The sequence below is a fragment of the Calonectris borealis genome, chromosome 6, assembly GCF_964195595.1.
Source record: "Calonectris borealis chromosome 6, bCalBor7.hap1.2, whole genome shotgun sequence".
NCBI classification, from domain to species: domain Eukaryota; kingdom Metazoa; phylum Chordata; class Aves; order Procellariiformes; family Procellariidae; genus Calonectris; species Calonectris borealis.
This window is the reverse complement of record NC_134317.1, coordinates 23,481,882-23,502,005: the sequence shown is the minus strand read 5'-3', so window position 1 is coordinate 23,502,005 and position 20,124 is coordinate 23,481,882. Positions and strand designations below refer to the sequence as shown.

General features: G+C 34.5%; 1 protein-coding gene across 12 annotated transcripts in view; it reads left to right on the top strand.

Annotated features, from left to right (window-relative positions):
* Positions 1–20,124, top strand: part of SLC25A12 (solute carrier family 25 member 12) — a 52,876-nt gene that overhangs the window by 1,823 nt on the left and 30,929 nt on the right. For 6 of the 12 annotated variants that reach the window (XR_012674097.1, XM_075153223.1, XM_075153229.1 and 3 more), the window contains exons 2-4: positions 481–534; positions 6,040–6,182; positions 11,467–11,582. Coding sequence is in view for 8 of the 12 variants with exons in the window: in XM_075153220.1 (XP_075009321.1) it covers positions 481–534; positions 6,040–6,182; positions 11,467–11,582 (313 nt within the window). In the remaining 4 variants the exon portion in view is untranslated. The other 6 variants (XM_075153224.1, XM_075153222.1, XM_075153230.1 and 3 more) reach the window with 6 other exon arrangements.

Sequence of the window (20,124 nt, the reverse complement as noted above, 5' to 3'; positions counted from 1 at the left end):
CGGGAGCCTCGCGGGGGGCCAGGGGAAGCCGCCGGCGGGGGCGGTGATGGCGGGGCGGCCCCGGGGAAGGGGCAGCGCAGCCTGCCCTGCCTCCGCCTCCTGAGGTGAAGCTGCGAGGCTGCGGGGCCGCGGGCCGAGGGCCCGGCGGGCGCGGGGCGCCCCGGGGCGGGCGGGGCCCCACGGGCGCGGGCGGAGGGCCGTTATCCGGCGCGCGCGGGCGGTAACGGCTGGGCCCGCCGGGCGGTAACGGCGGGGCCGGGGCGGCGCGCCTCTTCCAGGCAGCCCGGAGTTTGACAGCTGTCATCGGCACTGGAGTCCTGTAGAGTCCCGCAGTAAGCGCAGCGGGGTCGTGCTTGAGATTCGCCCTGTCGGTTAGATGAGGGACCCGGTGTGCCTGCCCTTACCAGCGCGCGCGGCGGTTGTTACCCACACTCGGTCAGTAGCCCGGCTAGCGAAGCATTAACTTGCTTGTGTTTACAGGTGCAATCAACCAAAAGAGCGGATCCTGTTGAACTACGAAATATTTTTTTGCAGGTAAAAAGATCTTTCTAATGTTGTTTGATTGATAGACTTTTATTTTTTGCCCTTTCAGCAGTTTGCCACGGCTTCGCACGCGTGTCGTGCTTGTGGGACGCTTAAAAGTTCACTTTGCAGGCACAGTGTATTGAAAGGGCCTTCAGGCGTTGAGGAGAAACTGCTCCTGACACAAATTGTGCTTAACCATTTCCAAATTAAATCTTAAATAATTTTATAAGGTATTTTCTATTTTTCTCTAAAGCAAATAATTATAACCATAACTAGGTACTGTTATTTTTTTAAATACAGTTTTGCAAGATTCTAAAAAATTCTTCTTCCATGGCTGTATGTTTTGTTCTTGGGGTTTATATGTGTTCCTCTTACAAATGGATGGACGACTGGCAATGTTTTTAGAAGTTAAAATTGATTTCTTAAGATTGATGGATTTCATAATATTATCTCTTGCAGGGCATTAGAATTAACATATGTAAATATCAGCGTGAAGCTTTCTCCATTCCCATTAGTTACAGTGAATCACAATTTTAAAGGAAAATCCTATCAATCCTAGAACTTTGATAATAAGGTTTGAATCAGGCAGATGGAATACAAAGAACAATTATGTTTTAGGTCCATAGTTGGTCTGCTGATATTTCCAAAATCACTAAAATACATTTTTTCTTTCCTTTTATGTTGAGTATCATACAGTACATTCCAGAAGCTTTACTCTATGAAAAAGGAAAGAATATAAAATTAAGTATTAGCGGTAATACTGTAAATAATAAATTCTATTATTTCATCTTTGGCATGTATCTTTGGGTCCTACTGTATTATCTAACAGTTTCCACATATGATAAGTAGACAGGGATACCTTTTTGCCTGAGAGGGAGAAGTTACATCTCAACCATAATTTTGGCAGATTTTTGCTTTTGCATACTGGATTACACTAGTAACATTGCTTGAGTGCTAAAACTTAGAATGTTGGAATCAAACTGTGAAAGCCCAGCATTTAGTTTCTACTAAAAAATCTTCCATCACAGGTTCATTTATTGTTGACATGACATTTAGCTTTTGTAGATAAGGAATACAGTAGAGTATGTTAATAAAATTATGATTTTTAAATATTACAATATAAAAATGTGTGATTCTAGAATATCACACAGCTCTTCCAACTTTTTTGCAAGACACTTTTGCATGTTGCATTGCAAAAAAGTGAAATGTAGTGTCAAAATACTGTATTCAACCTGGAAATAGGGGCTTTTTATGATTCTTGACTTCCAGTCAGTAGAAGTGCTTGCTTCTGGAAATAAGTAAATTGTTTGAAGTCCTTGATTTTGGTCATACAGGAAAAGTGGAGAGGAAGAACATTGTACAACTGGTTCTTGAAGTTATCTTTGTGACAATACATGTAAAAAGCAGACAGTCTACTGGTTTTAAAACAGCTTTTTGGTCTTCTCCATGTCTATCTTACAATCTTCAAAGAAACATGCAAATTAAGTTGTGAATTGTTTTGTGGTCTGAGGAATGAAAAATACAAAAGCTGTCCTGTCTCCTCTTGAGTATCTGAGATATGCAGATACTTCTAAACTTCTAAAAAAAGACAAACAACACAGACACCTCTGGCATCGAAAGAGAGTTTATATTTCTTTTGGATGATATTTGATTCTAATGGAGTTTGAAATTGTGTTTTTTGTTTGACAGATAGCAAGCAAACTTAGTTGCAAACTTTAAAAAAATCAAAAAAGAACCCACTCTTTCCAAGACTAAGTTGTAGAGAGTCTCGTTATGAAATACTGCTAGTGTTGCACACTTCAGTGGTCAGATACGTTGTGCTCTTTGCTGAGGGTGCTGGCCAGTTCTGTGCGCTTCAGCTAAAGGGCGTGCATTCCTTCCTAAATTTGGCTTCCCTTGGAAATGGGAGCAAGGGAAGATGTGAACTCTGGGCCTCTTCGTCATCCACCTTATTCATAGAGAGTGTACTTAAATTTCCTTCAGTTCACGCGTATCCTCTAATGTGATACGTGTCCTCTGTCCATCCAGTTTAAGTTGTATCTTAATGGATGCTTGATATATACCTTTCTTTTAGAATTTCTGAAGCTTGCTATATATTTCTTTTTATTATTTTAAACTTTTAAAAATCTTAAGTTTGACTTGTATTAAAAAGATGTGCTATTATTTCTATGTAATCCTGTAACTATGAAATGCAGGCATTGAAATTTCATGTTTGTGCACCATCAAATAAGTTACCTCTCAGGTGTTTGCTAACCACTGACTTCAGTAACAACCATGAAGAACAAAACAGAAATTCACTGGAGGATAAAGGAGTTATGTAGAACAACAGTTATCAGACTTCTTAGTGAGACTTCATTCTTTTTTCTTAGGAAAGACACAGTCAGCCCTTGGGGAATATAGTTGAATTATTCCCTGCCTGATGAATGCAAGTGGACCCTGTTCCAGCAAGGTGGAGAAAGAAACAAAAACAAATTTCCAATTTTAATACAGGAAACTTTTTTCCCCCGCACTTAAAAATGTCCTGAATCTTTTGCTCACAGCTTAGCTTAATTAAAAAAAAAAAAAATTAAGAGTATCTGTAGGTCTCTTTTATTTTGGAACTTATTCCTCCTCTGCCCAGATAAAATAATTGGGATAGAAGACCCCTTTAAATTGAAAACTAACCAATTTTTCAAAGAAAGCATTGTTTCTGAAAGTGTGGCGATACTTAGCACTATATTGTACAAATAGAGTAGGGTTATGTGATGATGTTTAAAAAAAAGTCTCATGGAAATTCATCAAGTGCTTATCTGAGACAGTCTATAAATGTATAGTAAGAATTTTGTGTTATAAAGTAATACAATTCAAGACTGAGGAAAATATAGATTTAATGGATGTGTTATGTTTTATATGCAAATTAAGATATAATTTACAATTGCCTATTTTGTGCTAAAAGATTCTTGACTTAAGTTGTGTGGTGAAAAGATAACTTGAGGCCAAATGTAAATACATGCCTAGCTACTTTGTCAGGTCTTAATTTATTGGCTTTCTGCCAAGCTGTTTCAAAATACCATGACCTTCTCATATGGAGCAAAATGTATCTGTCAGTTAATTATTTTTGTCTCAAATATTTTTTAACAAAAATTCCCACATGGAGTTTTTATTGTAAAACAATTCACTATTTGTAATAAACTCAGATAAATTGGTGTCTGAAGAAAAAAAGATGATGACGTCTAGATTTTGACTGTCTTTGATACGCGCTCTACTGTCGTATACAGTTGAATTCCATTATTCTTGAAGATACGCTCAATACTCTGCATGTTTGATGGTCCTTCATACATAAAACTTTCTTTGGATTGCACATCTTGCAGCAGAATTGTGTTTCATAATGCATTTTTTAGTCACTTGTGTATACAACTGAGAAGAGAACCTTTCTGAGTTGATTCAGTGAAGCCACAGTTTCATTGTTTTCTCATGTTGGCAGCAGTGCTGAATTAAAGGATTCCTGTCCACTGCTTTGTGTTCCTGTTTTTCTGGAAATCATCTATTTTAATTCTGGATTAGTTCAGTAATCTGGTTTACAGTGAAGTCTTGCAAACGGCTGTCATCACAGCTATAGGGTGGAAGAGGGAGAGGTGATGAGATGATGCGAAACGCTGGTATGGTGGAAGAGATATGGGAGATGCTTCAGCAGGCATTGATGCTAATGCAAGCTCCTTTATGCTGAAAGAGTGTCCTGACTGAATTGGTTGGATTCAGCATACAGCTGAAACAAGTATGAGACATGTGAATGATCCCTTTATCATAATGGAGTGTTACACCCTAACAGGTATTGTGTGTAGGTCTTATTGTTAATATTCTAATTCCTGTGGGTCCCTGGCAGAATAAGGTCCCATGTTGTTACTCTTTCACATAAAGCTGTGTCAAATGAATCAAGATACGGCAGCATATAGTGGAAAAGTTACACATTACAGGTAAGGCCATTAGTTGAAGTTTGAATTCACTAGCATAGATGTTGCACTATAGGTCTTGGGGGGCATTGCCATTTCTTTTTCTGCAGAGAAAGCTTATGTAGTCATCTTCTAATGACTAGAACCTAGAAAGGCGAATTACATTTTTACAAATGAATTAAAAATCAGTACTTTTATTGCAAATCAAAATTCTAATGAAACAGCTGTGTAGTTTTGTAACTTCACTTTCTCAGAACGAACACAGTTCTATGTATATGTTTGAAGGTCTGCATCTAAATCATTGTGTGTATAAGTAGACTATACAGTGGAAAGTGAACAGGAGATGGATTTTAAACTATTCAATAAGCTTGCTTACAGGTTTTGTGAGCAAAAACACTGAGAAACAAGCTCAGTCATCAAACTGGATTGGGTCACAGTAGTTTAGGGAACTAGAAATCTTTTGTGAGCTACTTTCCTGTGTTCCGGGATGCAAACATAGTTTAACTTTGCAATCTGAAAACTTAGGTTTTATTTCTAAGATTACTGTCATATCATAAATAAACTACAAGAAATTTTTCCTGCAACTATACTGCCATCTTGAAACAAGATCTGAGGGGAATGAACTTCCATAATACATTTCCCTTTTATTCATCAGTTGTGATGCTTTCTACTCCTGGCTCCTCATGTTCTTAGTTCAAGATTGGTATTACCCAGCATAACTGGACAGCTGAGGGCATGGAATTTACTTTATGCTAAAAAGTTCACTTTTAATTTAAAGTTTGCCTATGGATAAGAACCAGTGATTAATGATTTGAAACAGAAAAGTAATCGGTAAGAATACTGATACAGACATGTGGCAATTGTCTTGATGTACAAGTAATAAAGATGTACGTGGTTATTTTATTTTTAGTTAGTTTTATTAATATTTAAATTATATAATTCTAAAATTTGCCTGATTTTTATTTGAAAATTTATTGTTAATAAAATTAAAACTCAAAATCAAAGTAAACCATTTCAACTGACCCAAATCCTTTTTGTCCGTGTGTCAATTTTTACTTAAATGAAAAATGCCAAAACCATTAGTTTCAGGATAAAAATTAATCTGAAAAGTTATCTCTCACAAAAAAAAGAAAAGAAATAATATGTATTTTCCAAGCTAACTATAAGAATGATCAGGAATAATTATTCAGAAGATATCTGGTACTAGAAATTGTAAGAAAATTTATGTGCTGTATTTTCACATGGTAGCTGCAAATGGAAAGCTACAGCATGGCTGTAATTTTTATAAATTTATGCAATTACCTGACAGTTTCTGAAAATACGTAATTGTCTTTTTATTAGAAGATATTGGTCATTATGTGAACATATCTATTCTACAGGGATAATCTGATTGTTGTGGTATGCAACTAGTACAGTAACGCTATTAGTTTAATCAAGCCCTTTAATTTCAGAGCAGTTACGTGCAGGCAGTTGTGGACCATTTTAAGTGATATTCAGTAAAGATACTAGTTCGGTAATCACTGATAATTAGCATCTAAATGGATTCATTTTTGTTTTTGTGGTTGTTTTTTTATTTTCACTCTAGTATGCCAGTGTCGAGAAAGATGGTGAGCATTACATGACCCCAGAAGATTTTGTGCAAAAATACCTAGGACTTTATACAGATCTGCGTTACAATCCTAAAACAGTGCAGCTGTTGGCTGGAGTGGCAGATCAAACAAAGGATGGGTGAGAATTTTGCTTTCCATTAGAAGCTTGTAATGCATTGGTAAATGCGTGAGTGAATGGATTTGATAATTTCATCTTCTAAAATACAGTATTGATTTTATTACACTTCAAGTTTATTTAGATGGTGAGTTTTTCTCAAGTACAATAGACTACAAATTTGTCGAAACTGGGAAAAAATATGGTATTTACCAGTGAAGAGTTCAATGCATTTTTTAAATTAAGATTCGTTTTAATGGACTTTTAACAATTACTACAAATGCAGAGGAAGTTGAACTGCAAATAAGTTTAATGTAGTATGATTGCGTTGGAAAAGTTCTTTTCTGTATACTCATGTCCATGATTAGATATTACGCAGCGTCTTTAGTACCTGTAATTAAACATGGAAATATGGAAAAGCTTTCTTATTTCTGTGGCGTGCAATTCAAATCAAACCATCATGGAGTTTTTTTGAAGTGCTGGGTATTAGGAAAGAGAGACACTAATGACTGTGGAGGAAGAAGGTGTTTGCCTAATCAAGATAAGGTCACACCACATAAAGCTTTTCCAACTCTGCTTACAGGTGATATTAGTTGCTTTTAGACAGTTCTCTGAAACTAATTTAGAAAATGTCCACTCCAGTGAGGTAGTACCATCCAACCCACTCATCTTCAAATGAGCCTTTTCTCTTTTTTTATGTAGGCTTCTAGCTTTGGCCTTGAATTGTAGTAGGAAGCATGGACGTTGTTAAAGTGAAGTGAAAAGGTTAAGATGGATCAGAGAAGAGGTCAAGAATGCAGAAGGGAGTGGGTATTTTGTAGAGAAGAGAAAAAGTTGCTGTTAAAATCATATACAATACATTTGTAAATATATAGATGTAACTTACTTTAAATTTGAAAGCCCCTTAACTTCCTTGGACTTGTGAGTCTAAGTCTGACCTTTGACATCACTTTAATGTTTTTATTTTCCTGTGTTCTGCTTTAGAATATTTTAGTAGTTTGCGTAGTGTCCCGAGCAGCTTGCACAGTATCTGTGCTTTACAAATAAAATTGTATATGCTATATACATTTTACACTAAACGACAAAGTAGGATCTCCTGTTTGATGTAATGTGACATGATTTTTTTATTTTATAAAGCTGTAGCATTTTGGTAATACATTTGATATATACATACATTTGATATATACTTATATTTGATAAATCCAAATAGCCTGTCTCTGTTTGCAATACATAGTTGCAGTTTGTTGCATTGTTATGGACTGAAAATGCTATTTTGTATTTATATGTTGAAATAATAGTCTAATTGATGACTAGTAAACCAACATGTTGAGTATCTTTTTTCTCTGAAAGCTGTTGGTTATCTTTTACGGTGTGCATTTCTTCAGAAAATGTTTTATAAAAGGATCTTTCTTACATTAAGAAATCAATAATTTGTTTTATTGCTACAACAGAACTTTATGTTGAGGCATCGCTTTTTTTATTGCTTTGTCTGTGAATATAAGGTTTTGGGGTGGGTGGGGTTTTTTTGTTTTTTTTTTGTTTTAAATCTGGGTAATGTTTGAAGTAGGGTAATCAAATATGGGTAAGTGTGCTTTATCTACTTCTGTATGGGAACAGTGGGAATAGGAATTATTACCATATGGTCTGCAATACAAAATGTTTGTCTGTCTGAATACCTGTTGATACTTGTCTGAAACTTATTTTCTTAAATGTTTTAATTTATATTTATCTCTAATCTGTATTTCATGTGAAGAATTTGTTATACCCCCATCATGATCATTGGATTATTTATTTATTTTTACATTCACATTCTTCCTTTTGTAGTGAGCTGTAATATATCAAAATCCAGACTCTAATAACTATATCATCTGCGCACAGAGTTTAATCTGTGGCATGAATAATTATTGTAATCTTCAACTGAATTCCGGAATATATTACATCTTTCCTAGGACTTAAAGTTACTTTATGAAGTCTGAGGAAGTATCAGTAGTCCTATTCCATACAGACATATGTAAATTAAGTGACGGCCCAAAGTCACACAGCAAGTCATTGAGAAGCTTTGGGTTCTGTTACGAGATTTCATTCCTATATCTGCTATCATATTCTCTCAGCCTTGCTTGCCCTTCAAATAAATATGCGAAGTATTTTTGGTAACTTTTCTTTGTTGATAATTTTTTATTTCATTTAGTTTTAAGTTTGGCACTTTAGAAAGAAAGCACATTTTGGAACTGGCTGTCTGTAGGCATGTGTTTAAAAAAATGTATTTTTACTTTTTCCTGATGGTAATTTGATACTTACTTAACTGTTCCAGAGTACTATTGCCTTTTCCCATTGCTACAGTATAAGACTGATTTGCTTTAGTGGAATTCTGTAAGGTAGTCCTTAAAACTGATGACTTTTCACTTTCAAAGTGTTTCTTCCTCATTGTTACAAATGCACATTCTGAGAAATTAATGTGATGAGTTCTAAATTAGAATTTGGCCTAAACTACCTTGTCTGCTATCTGTTTAATACAATGGGATTTCACTGATGCTGTAGGTAAGCATTCCTTTGTTACCAGACTGCAGGCACTACTTTTGAAATTAGGATACATATCCTCTCTGAATAATGTACTTACATGTGTGTGCCAAAACCAGCTTCATAATTACATAAGTCAATTAACATTGGTAGGTATTGCAGTTTTAAAATCAAAAATTTTCTTCCCCCTTCAAACCTTCAAAATTTCACAGTAGTCATTCAAAATTCTTCATTTGAATTGCTTGTTTCGGGCTACTCTGCTTATCAGCATATGGTTCTTAAAATTTGGAAATGTGTTCTTCTTAAGCTAAGTCCTGAAGAAAGAGTTGATGTTTCACATAATGGAGAGTCACAACAGAGCTATGCATAACGTCTAAAAGCTATGTTGTGTGAGGGAAAAAAGAGAGAGTTGTGGTAGGAAAAAAGGAAAGAGAGAGAAGAATTGTAAACACACAGCTTGCTTTGTGTGCCTTTGAAGAGTAACGGTACAGAAGAAATAAGAGAAAAGGAATTTTTTAAAATGTTACAAATAAAATGAAAGGTGAGTGATTTGATATCGTTACGGACTCTGTAATGCAGCGAGCTCACTGAATGATACTTGAGTAGCGATTGGGTGGGACGCTCCACCATTCTGTTTAATCCAGCTCCTGTTATCTCCGTGCTGATGGATAATGGAGGATCACAGGGGATATCCCTGCTCTTAGGCATTGCAAATTGAATATATGGAAAGGAAATTGAATGTGTCTATCTCCTTTTGCTGTAGGCACTGTTAAAGTGAGACCTCTGAAGACGGCTTCTTTCAGGTTCAGGCTTCTACGAATGCTTTCTACAGAGATCGTCACTTGATTCTGTCAGTTATAAAGCTTCCTGGTTAGGAATTAATTTGTATGTCAGGTTTACACTTGTATGTGAGGTATATTTTGAAATGATAGTATTTACAATTATTTTAAAGGTTATTCTGTTTCTCTGATACTAACCCCTTATCAAGATCATCCTTTGGATGAAATTGACTTTCCATCTGAAGAACCGTTCTCACATCTTTGATTTTTGTGGCTAAAGTGTGACAAATTAATATCACAATTCCGTATTTGCCATATCTTAATGCCTTTCAAAATCACTACATTTTTTCTGTATTTTCTGTATAATGCGTATATGCAAGAATGTCAACATATATAACATTGTTTAAAGTATCTCAATTCTGCTTTATGTGTACTTTGACAGAGAAAGACTAGATAAACTAATGAATAGTGTGGCTTGATTTTTTTTTTTTTTGTAGGGAACAGAATTTAAACTTGGCTCTTTAGCAGTAAGCAGTATATGTGTGAAGTAATCACTATGAGCTAATGATCTCTTATGAAGAGTACTAAATTCAGATCAATTATGTACATTTTCTAGGAAAATGTACCATCTACAGTGATATTCTATGTTTTAACAGCATCTACTGAAATAGTAATTTTTTTGCTTAGTTTAAAAAATGTAATTAAAGTTCTTATTCCCATTGATAATATATTTGATGCTGAAATAGATATCCCATCATTTATTTCTATAAACTGAGCTCAGGAACTTGTGACTGGATGGAATATTCTAAGTCATCAAGCTAAGTCCCCTATTTTTACAAGGATGGAAACACACAGTAGTTTTAATAAACCAAGTTTGCTGTTAAAACCTAAGGCTTTTGCCTGCAGTATTCTGGAAGGGCCACAGTATATGCCTGCTCTAAATATCTTTATGGATATGTGATTTTGTTCTTGTGCCAACATTATCCTTTATCTTCTCCTGGCTTAGGGCTTATCTTTCTGCAGCTGTTCTTACATACAGCATTAGGATCCCCTCTAAATGTTTTTTCTGTTAGTCAAAATAAGCTGAGTTCTTCTAGAAAAGTTATTTATGATTATCCTGATAAGTTACCCGTGCATACATTGAAGTCGGAGTTTATATGTGTTGAACACAAGGGCTTGGATTTCTATGCAGCATTCCAGAGATGTTGTGGGAACCCTCTCTGGGGATACCGCTGCTTCCTTATCTCGCACAGAAACAGCTTTCCTAATGCATCTTGAGTTGCATTTTTCTATATGGTGACTGTCTTGCATACACAGCTCAGAATCTTGTGATCTGCTGTTACACTCAAATCCTTCCCTGCCTTGGTCATGTCTAACTGTCCTTATGTCCAAATGTTCTTACAGTTTCTTTGTTTCTTTCTTGTCCTCAAGTACATGATGTTGCGGTTCATGTTATATTTGAAGTATAATATTTTTTCTATATACATATTAAAGTATAACTTTTTCTGAACCTGTTTGTTTTTTATGAATGTTATATGTTATTTTAAGAAAATACATATGTTGTATAGTATATTCCTATACTTGCATTAAATGATCTTTTCTTTCTCAGTAGGAATACATATATAAATTAATGGAATGACAGCCCTGTAAATTTCATGGTGGTAGAATTTCTGTGCGTTTTTTATGTCTTAATTTTTAAGTGCTGTCTGCTTACATTTATAATTACAAGGTAATAAATTGTAGGTATTCACTGAGAATTGATTATATTTTGTTGTTGATGGATGTGAAGAATTCAGTCCTTTTACAGAGGAAGAAACTGAGTTGCATAAAGGTAACTACTTAAATGTAACAAATACTTTTTCAGTTTCTAGTGTAGAGTCTTAACTTTTTTATATTAGAATTTTATTTTAATAATTGTATCATACAGTTTTCTAGAGCATCAAACACAAAATATCATTGGTATTGTGAATAATTTTTTGACATCTTTATAACTTCTGTGTTTTCCTTTGTAGATTGATTTCCTATCAAGAATTTTTGGCATTTGAATCTGTTTTGTGTACTCCAGATGCAATATTCATTGTTGCTTTTCAGTTATTTGACAAGAGTGGCAATGGAGAGGTAACATTTGGTAAGAATATCTAAAGAAAAACAGTTTAAGAAAGTGATTGTGATAGTATAAATCGTAATAATGTTTCATCACCATTGGTGCATAGAAATGCATATTGTGCAGTACTGCACTGATTTCCTAACAGTTTGCATGAGTAAAACATTTTTTTTCTTTCAAGTGATACAAGCTTAAGAAATAGACAGAAATGAAATGTATGCTCTGTCTTCCTGAATCAAGATTTTTCATGTTCCTGAAGTAGTTAATACAATGCTGTTTTGTTCAGTGTCATCCTAAGTAAAATTCTATGTCATGGACTTTGAACTTCTTCAGTGATGAGGGATTTTAGAAATATGTTCTGGATCTCCACATATCTTTGAAGAATTGTCATTAGATACAGTAATAGCTCAATATAGAAACGAAGGAGGTCTAATCTTTTGAATTCCTAGTTTAGCATTCCTTTTCTTGAGGAGCAAATCTTACTTTAATGTTATGTGTGTAACTTCCAACTAGATCATGTATTTGAAAAACTAGGAAGAAAATATGGCCTTTAAGTTTTGTTACTTTTTTTTTCCCTAATCACATAAATTAGTAGTTGGACAAAATTCTTTAGGCTAACTATACTGCTTTATGATGTTGCTAAATAACTGTTATTGACATTGCAGTTTAAGGAGGATGAGGTTTTATTTTTAAAACTTCATTTGTTTATGAAAATTAGATAAATCAATGCTAAGAATTTTAATAAAATGGAATGAGAATTAAATGTTATTTCTATCCAAAAGAATAAAGCTCTCAATAAAGAAAATACAAACTATGCTTGCATTTGTAACCACTTGCTGTTTGTACTATTTCATTCTTATGAAAATTGTTGCAACTTGTTGAAAAAAAAAAAGCAAGGGTCTTTTTATGGAAACAAACTGCTTGACTTATGATGTCTGTTAAATAACATCGTTAACTGAAGGGTCGAATACTAAGCAATTTGGATACACAACATCTTGAAAAGAAAATCTTTTAGAACCTAAGTAAAGGTGAAGTCAGTAAATGCAGTCATTAGGAAGTAGACAAACTACTACAATCAGTGTGACCATGTTAATGATAGTATATTTAAAAATCTCACAAAACGGGCATATGCACTTTGTAGCTCTCATGAACACACTTGAAATAGCTGGTTCCGTAAATGAACAAAAAGTAATTTCAGATTGTATACAGATTCCTCAATCAGACTGAAGATTGTTATTTTTATGAGTGCATCATTATATTAAAGGCTAAAAGAACAACGCAAACAAGAGAAACTGTAAACCAGAAAATGGCACAATTTTTCCATATCTTTCTCAATGAATTTTTTTATAAGGCTGATAAATCTTGAATAGGGAACTCTTTGGGGAATTTAAAATTTACTATTGGTTTCTTGTTTTTACAAAATTAATTATATTGCAATTATTACTATATTTAATGGTATGTTGTAACATATCAGTGGTACCTATTTTTGTGCTACAGTTCCCACATATACTGCTGCTTTTTTGCTTTTTTCTGTTGTTGTTGTTTGTAACATGGGCTACTTATTTTTACTTCATAGGTATATCATACAAATTAATGCATGTGGGAAAAATGTGAATGATGATATATGACATGTTCAGAATTTGGTAACTCTGCAGTCAATTTCCAAGTCAGTCTTGTGGCCTATATAGGCTGTTTTATAAATGAGTCCTGCACTCTTTCATTTTCACACCACATAAACAGAAAGGCACAAAGTTTAGTTTCCTGTAAAAACAGGAGAATATATAAAATTAGGTCTTAAAGAGAAAAGTTGTAATAAATTATTAGAAATATACTGAAATGGAGTAAGTTTAGCCGACCGGTGTGAGAATTGCTATCGGGCAAGTCAGCTCTCTTTTATGAGTGTGTAATGTATCCAGTCTGCAGATAAACCATCTTGGTTATAGGAGCAACCATGAATCAAGATTTTCTAGCTCAGATGCAATGCTGTGTGGATGTGATTGCATTGATTCCAAAGCTAACTTAAGACAGTAAGTCTTGCCAGATGTGACATGGATTTACTGAGGTTTTTCTGCACTGTGCATCTGGAACAAAGAGTGGAGGTGCGGGAGAGTGGAACACCAAATCAACTTGGGTCTGTTAGGCCAGTAACTTGAACCCAACACTGGCTTTGCTGGACATGAGATAATGTCTCAAAATATTTGGATATGACTGTATGGTGTTTTCAAAAAATAATCCCGATCTACTCAAATTTTCAGTTATCTGGAGAAAGTTAAGTGTACTTGTTGATTTTTAGAGCTGACTCTGTATTTAAAAGCAAGTTGCTCCAGTTGAGTTCACATCTCCTTTTTAGATTTTATTTACTGACATGGACTCGGACCATACTTGAGCGCTTTAGCTTGTTGCAGTCCTCTTTAGCCTCAGTCTGCCACTTGTCTCTTCAAAAGTTTAGCTTCCAACTCTCCAATGAGGAAACTGTTAATTAAATTGTATTACAGAAGAAGCTCTGTATTATGAGTTGAGAAATGGAAGAGGACAAAGAGTTTATGATTCTTTAGAAACTATTTCGTAGAAATACTTGACGGCTATGCTATGCTAATCAATGTCTTTGTCTTTGTCTGTGCAATATCAAACGTTAATTGGGATTATTGAAACAGGAAGCCTTCTGTCACTCTAGTGTCATCTACTTTCTTATTGCTTTGGGACATTTTTCCAGGAGTTTTGGATATCCAGAAATCCTGTATGAATGACTGCCATAAATGTGCAGATAGTATGTTGCAATATTTGTATAGTAGGTCCATGGCAAGAACATGAAATTGGACCTACTTTGAGCAAACTGTAGAGCATGCTCAGTACTTTTTACATGTTTCAGCTGTGCCGGACTTGCTGTCAGCTTGGTGAATAAAAAGCAATAAAACTACTATTTTAATAACCCATTGATACAAGTGACAGTGTAGTTTAAATGACTTTTTAATCATGGAGAAATAGAAAAAAAGCATTTCTTTTCCTGATCAAATGCTTGTACGTCTTCATAAATGATTCCTAGGTGAATATTTTATGGTAGATATGTTGCTGATGAGCCCTTACAATATTGCTTTAACCATAAAATATTTAAGAGGTAACAGCTAAAGCTGGTAAAGAAAAGTGATTTTTTTTTTTCATGCATTGTCTTTCTTGTTATGGTTTGCTATCTGTAGCTAGGGAAGACTGATAACCACTTTGCTTTTTTGATCATGGGATGTAACTGACTAAGCTACTTAACATGAGTGAAATATTTAAAAACACGCCATAAAATTAATGCTGTTGTACTAAGGAAGCTTCTTTTTATTGCTATTCTGTGCAGGTCTTTTGACCTGAATTCAGGTTAAAGCAAACCTGAATATTAAATCTGCTCAAGCTATTTAGTTTGCTTTGATGATGAAGCAGATAATCCTTAGTGTAGTTAAAAGGTGAAGTCTGTGACTATCACTGAAACTTCTCTCAAAAATAGGTTGTCTAACTGGAAGTAAAAGGATTCTTTATAATTTATCCCTTCGGCAAACCATACAATGATCTGGACTGTATCACTTTTAATTGGAATGTAGAATTTTAAGGCTTTTTCCAGCTGTTCTTCCTTGTAGAGTCAACACAAAGAAAGCCATTCTCCGATAAACTGGAGAATTTCAGAGAAACTTTTTTAGTTAAATGCCCATGCTGGTATGGATAGATAGATAGATCTAAAATAATGAGATGTTGAAACAATTTTACTGCCTTCATGTTTGTGATTCTTCTATATTCAGAATTTTTACATTATTTTGGAGGTAATTGGAAAATATTTATGGAACTGAACATAAGGCTTTTAAAAACATCCTGCAGCTCAAAATTTAATTAAAAATATTTTGCAGAGTATAATGGCCTCTTCTTTAAAGGCACTCTTCTTTAAAGAGTAAGGGGATTGGATACCTAGTAATGCAACTGTGTGAAAATTATCATGATATTGGTAATTGAAATAATAAACATCAATGTAATAGTTTCAGAAGTTGGGTATACAGTGATACTGGAATTTTGTCCATCTAATTTCTTAAACAAATTTTAATCTGAGAGAGAAAGTTCAGATTTCTCTTAATGAGGACATTAATGAGTTTGAGAACACTGGAAGAAGGTGAGTGAGAAGAACAAGAGAAAGGAGTTGAATGTATATTGATATAGTTCTTTGCTTTTGAGTTTTATTTTTCAGGAAACATAGATCACTCCTAGTACTCGCTCCTCCACCATTTCCAAAAGAGCAATTCGACTGAAAATGCTAGGATTTGGATTTAATCTTAAGAGTTCTGCTTTATAAAATATTATTTGCAACCATAAAGACTGGAAACCTTTTAAAATGTGAACAGAAAAAAATCTCATAATCACATGGCTACAGATTTGAGGATATAAGAAAAACATGTTTTTATCAAGTGTGCTGTAAACGAGAACTGCTATTTTTCTTGGCTTCCTGGTAGCCATATGTTAGTTGCCTGTTTTCAAGATGTCTTTTGCTTAACACATGCAGATAATGTAGGAGGCATCACTGTATGTTATGACTTTCTTTTGTCCTCTTTTTTTTTTTGTTTTTGTTTGTTTCTTTCTTGTTGTATGATTCTTTCAGGTTTAAACCACAATTTTAAACACTTGTAGGCAGTGCAGGATGGGAGCCCCTCCTTATTTTTTATAATAATAATATAGTACTAAGTTCAAAACCGTAGTTCAGCAAGAAGGAATAGAAAAGGAGAACTCCACATTAAAATTATATATATTGACAATTTGTTGTTACGGCTGTTGCTAATCTTAATCTTGAACAGAATTACTAATCCTTTTAAAATAAGAGTAGAAATACAATATAACTTTCTAGTTTAGGCTTCTCACTTTTCCTGCCACTTGTCATTTTGCTTCACGTCAAAGTAATTATTATATTACCTACATTTGGATCACTCTTAATATACTTCTGTTGCAAAAGGTGCTACAAAAAAAGTCTTTTTGCCTTTAACTGTGATTTTTTATTTTATGCTTGAAAGTGAAAATACGTAAAATTTGCCGTTAGACATAGTGAAAAATAGCAACATAGAATACGTTAAAATGCATTATGTACATTAAGGCTGAAATATGTACAAATGGGACTGTAGATGACTGAGTAGACAGATTTAAAAAGAAAAAAAACCTGTTAAACAACAAACCTTTAGCATACTTCTGCTAGAACTTAAAACTATCGCATTTATATTTTTGTGTCTCTAACAAGCATGACTGATGTTTCATCACTGGTGAGAGGGAATGGCAAACTCTGTTAACAGGTTGGTGGCACTGGAATTGTGTGAGGTTTCCACCCTGCTTCTTTGAGAACTGATAAGTCAAAATAAATAATAGGTACTACCTCAAGGCTTACTTGGGGTACTAAGCTCATCCCCACCATGGGCCATCAACAAGACATCATAGTGTTTATAACTTAAAGTATTCTTCCTCCTTCTATGAAATTCAGTATCATTTTTCTGAGCCCGATAGGTAATGGTGTTTGATGGAGGTTGGGCCAGTCTGTGTATGCTGCCTGCAGATAGCTGCTCCAGGCATCTATAATTTGTTTAAAATGATTGGGTGGGGAAATTCTGAAGCAATCTTGAGAGAATGTGTGTCGCCTTGGAGGTAATGTACTAGTGCACTAGAGTAGTAGGTTTATTGTTCCTGGGGCTGATGGTAAGTTGAGTATGTCATCAGGCTGCTGACTTGTATGCCTATCTGAGAAGAAAATGCATTGCTATAAGCCTGGAAAGAAAGTTATCAGCTCAGTAGGAAAGAATTCCACTGTGGAAAGGTGAGCAAAGAGTAGGAGAAGACATTAGTAAATGAGCAACATGTATTGACAGGGACAATGAATGCATTCTGTAAAGTGTCATACTAAAATGAAAGGGTTTAAAAATAATTTGCTGTTTGCCCCCTGCAGAATAGCTCTGTTGGAAATTTGAAGTACTTGTAGTTTATCTTAATTTAGAAGCATTACTGGGTTTTAACTGAGATTAAAAAAAAAAAGGCAAAAAACCCCAGCATCTGTACCTTAATGTTACCTGTTTTCTTTGTTGTCAGTGCTTTGCTTCTGCTGTGAAAAAAATAAATTAAAGACATTTGATCATAATTCAAAATGGTGAAAGTGTAGGTGATCACATTATGTATAATTTCTGAAATGTGATTGTCCGTTTGCTGCTTCTCATTGCACGAGTTGTTAGTTGTGGTGATGGCTATTTCCTTTAATATAAGAGAATAGCCAACAAAATTGGATTAAAAAGGTATTCTTGATATATTGTGAAGAAAGCATCGCTGCTCTTGGGTAGAAGTAGTAAATTTTAGTGCTTATCTAGAGGTTTTTGAGAATCCCAAATGGCTTTGGAAAATTGTATTTAGAGTTTCAATGGTTTTAACTATGTCAGTTATTCACAACAGGTACATGGATTTGGTCCTGTACCCCAAATGTTTCATAAACAAAGCCAACATGGAATTAATTAAGCCTTAGATACAAGAGCATATCCTTAAACCCAGACTACTGTAATACATGCAGTATATATTACGGATTGCGAGCGATTGCCTGTGGAAAAAAAATGGGTAAGGCGCCTCAATTTTCAGAGAAGCAACAGGCTAATTTGTATACCATTTTTTAAAGCTAGTTAGCCACTACTGGGATTCTTCAAGTACCAATACACTCAAGTATTGAATATAAATTTAATTCATTTACCAGTATTATTTTTATACGCTGAAGAATCTGGACTTGTGATGTGTTGACAACTAGTTGTAAACGTTTTTAAGAAGGGAGAATCAATAGCGTAGGAAACCGATTCTTGTTTTTTTAAGTAGTATATAATTAAATGCTTGAATGAGAATTATGAAAAGACCAGGGGCTGAAGTTTCATTAAAAACAATTGGAAGATTTGTCTATATGAGCATGTATGAATAATTTCTTACAAGAAAGAAGTGAGACCTTTTTTAACCTTTCTCTAAGGTTAAAAGAAGCAACCATTGGAAACAATTGAAATACAATTTAAATTTTCTGGCTGCTTCAGCATGTTCTTTCCTAAGTTTTCATTAGGAGAACTCAGTGTGTATTATAAGTCAGTTTTACAGATGTGTAAATAGTCACCAGTTGGCACCCAGTTTGTACATTAGTAACCAAGCCAATAGATTCAGTTAAGTAGGCCTGTCTTCTCTTCTGTTCACAGTTCAGTGCCATTTTGCAAGCTCAATAGTGAGCTGCACCGATGTGTTTGTGTTTGTAGTACATGAAGACTCTAGGTAGTTTGGTCAGAAGCTGCAGTGAATCAGTCGTAGGTGGGGAATTTAAATTTACCTCTCCTGGTTCCTTCAGCTCTAGCAATGATGAATAAATCTACTACAGACAAAACTTTCAATGGAAATACGGCAAAATAAATAGTTTAGCACTATGTATTGGGTGCTTTATCTCTCATTTTCTTAACCCTTACCGTGCATATTGATACCAGGAATAGAAATGAGTGGACAGTTACAAGTAGTCAGGGTAGTTTTTTAAGTTTCTTGTTTACCCGAACAACTCCTTTAGCCTACCTTGCAGTGGAAACTATGGTTTAAATTGCAGTTTTTTGACTATAGTCTGTGTTTGACCTTTAAGTAAGGGCTAAATTACAGCTAAATCACTTACTGGCCATAATCTGCCCTTTGAATATATAATCTCAAACTAACTGTGAAGCAGGTGATCTAGCCAAGGAATCCTACTTTTTATGTCCCCATTCTGAGACAGATTTGTTCTGAACATTGCCCTTCCTTTCCTCACTGATAAGATAAAACCATATAATGATTTGCCTAGATTTGATCTAGAACTAGTAGAATGGCTATAGAATTGAAAGAATGAATGAATCAAATAGTCCTTTAGCATAGAGAAAGTAACACATTTACTCCAAGTAAATAGCTCTTGATGGAGTTATCAAATGATATTAAAGTTCTTGTCATTGCATTTTGTCTTTTAGCAGAACTGTTTACTCTAAACATATAAAAGAAGAGGTGTGTTTTCAGCTAATACATTTTGTACTTTCTTTTAAATTGAAGCTATATGCCACATTTTATTTTGGTTGTTAGGAGATTCTAGGTTAGTTGATAAAAACAAATCAATTCAGATTCTTTGAGGTAGATTTTGGAAAGTGTTCACGTGGTATGGATAGATGTCCAGTTATACTGCTTATGTGGTTGGATAATCTGCACAAAAAGCAGCCTTGTTTTGCAGCGTGGCAATGCTGTGTATGAATAATGCATGGTTTTTTTTCAGATGAGGTTTTTGACTGAATTCAGATAATATGTTTGACATTGAGATTTCAGTTGTACAGTATACAGTATACGGAGAATTCCATATTCTGAAATGACAGGTTTTTTCTTTACTTCATTTAAAAGAGGACATCTCTATCTTCACTTATCTTAAAACATTTTAATAACTGAGACTACTGATTATGTTTTATAGGATTTGATTTTTGTGCTAAGGCTTTATCAAAAGGTGCTTTTAATAAGGTGCTTTCTGCTGAGTTAATGATATGTTTTAGATGGCATTTCTTAT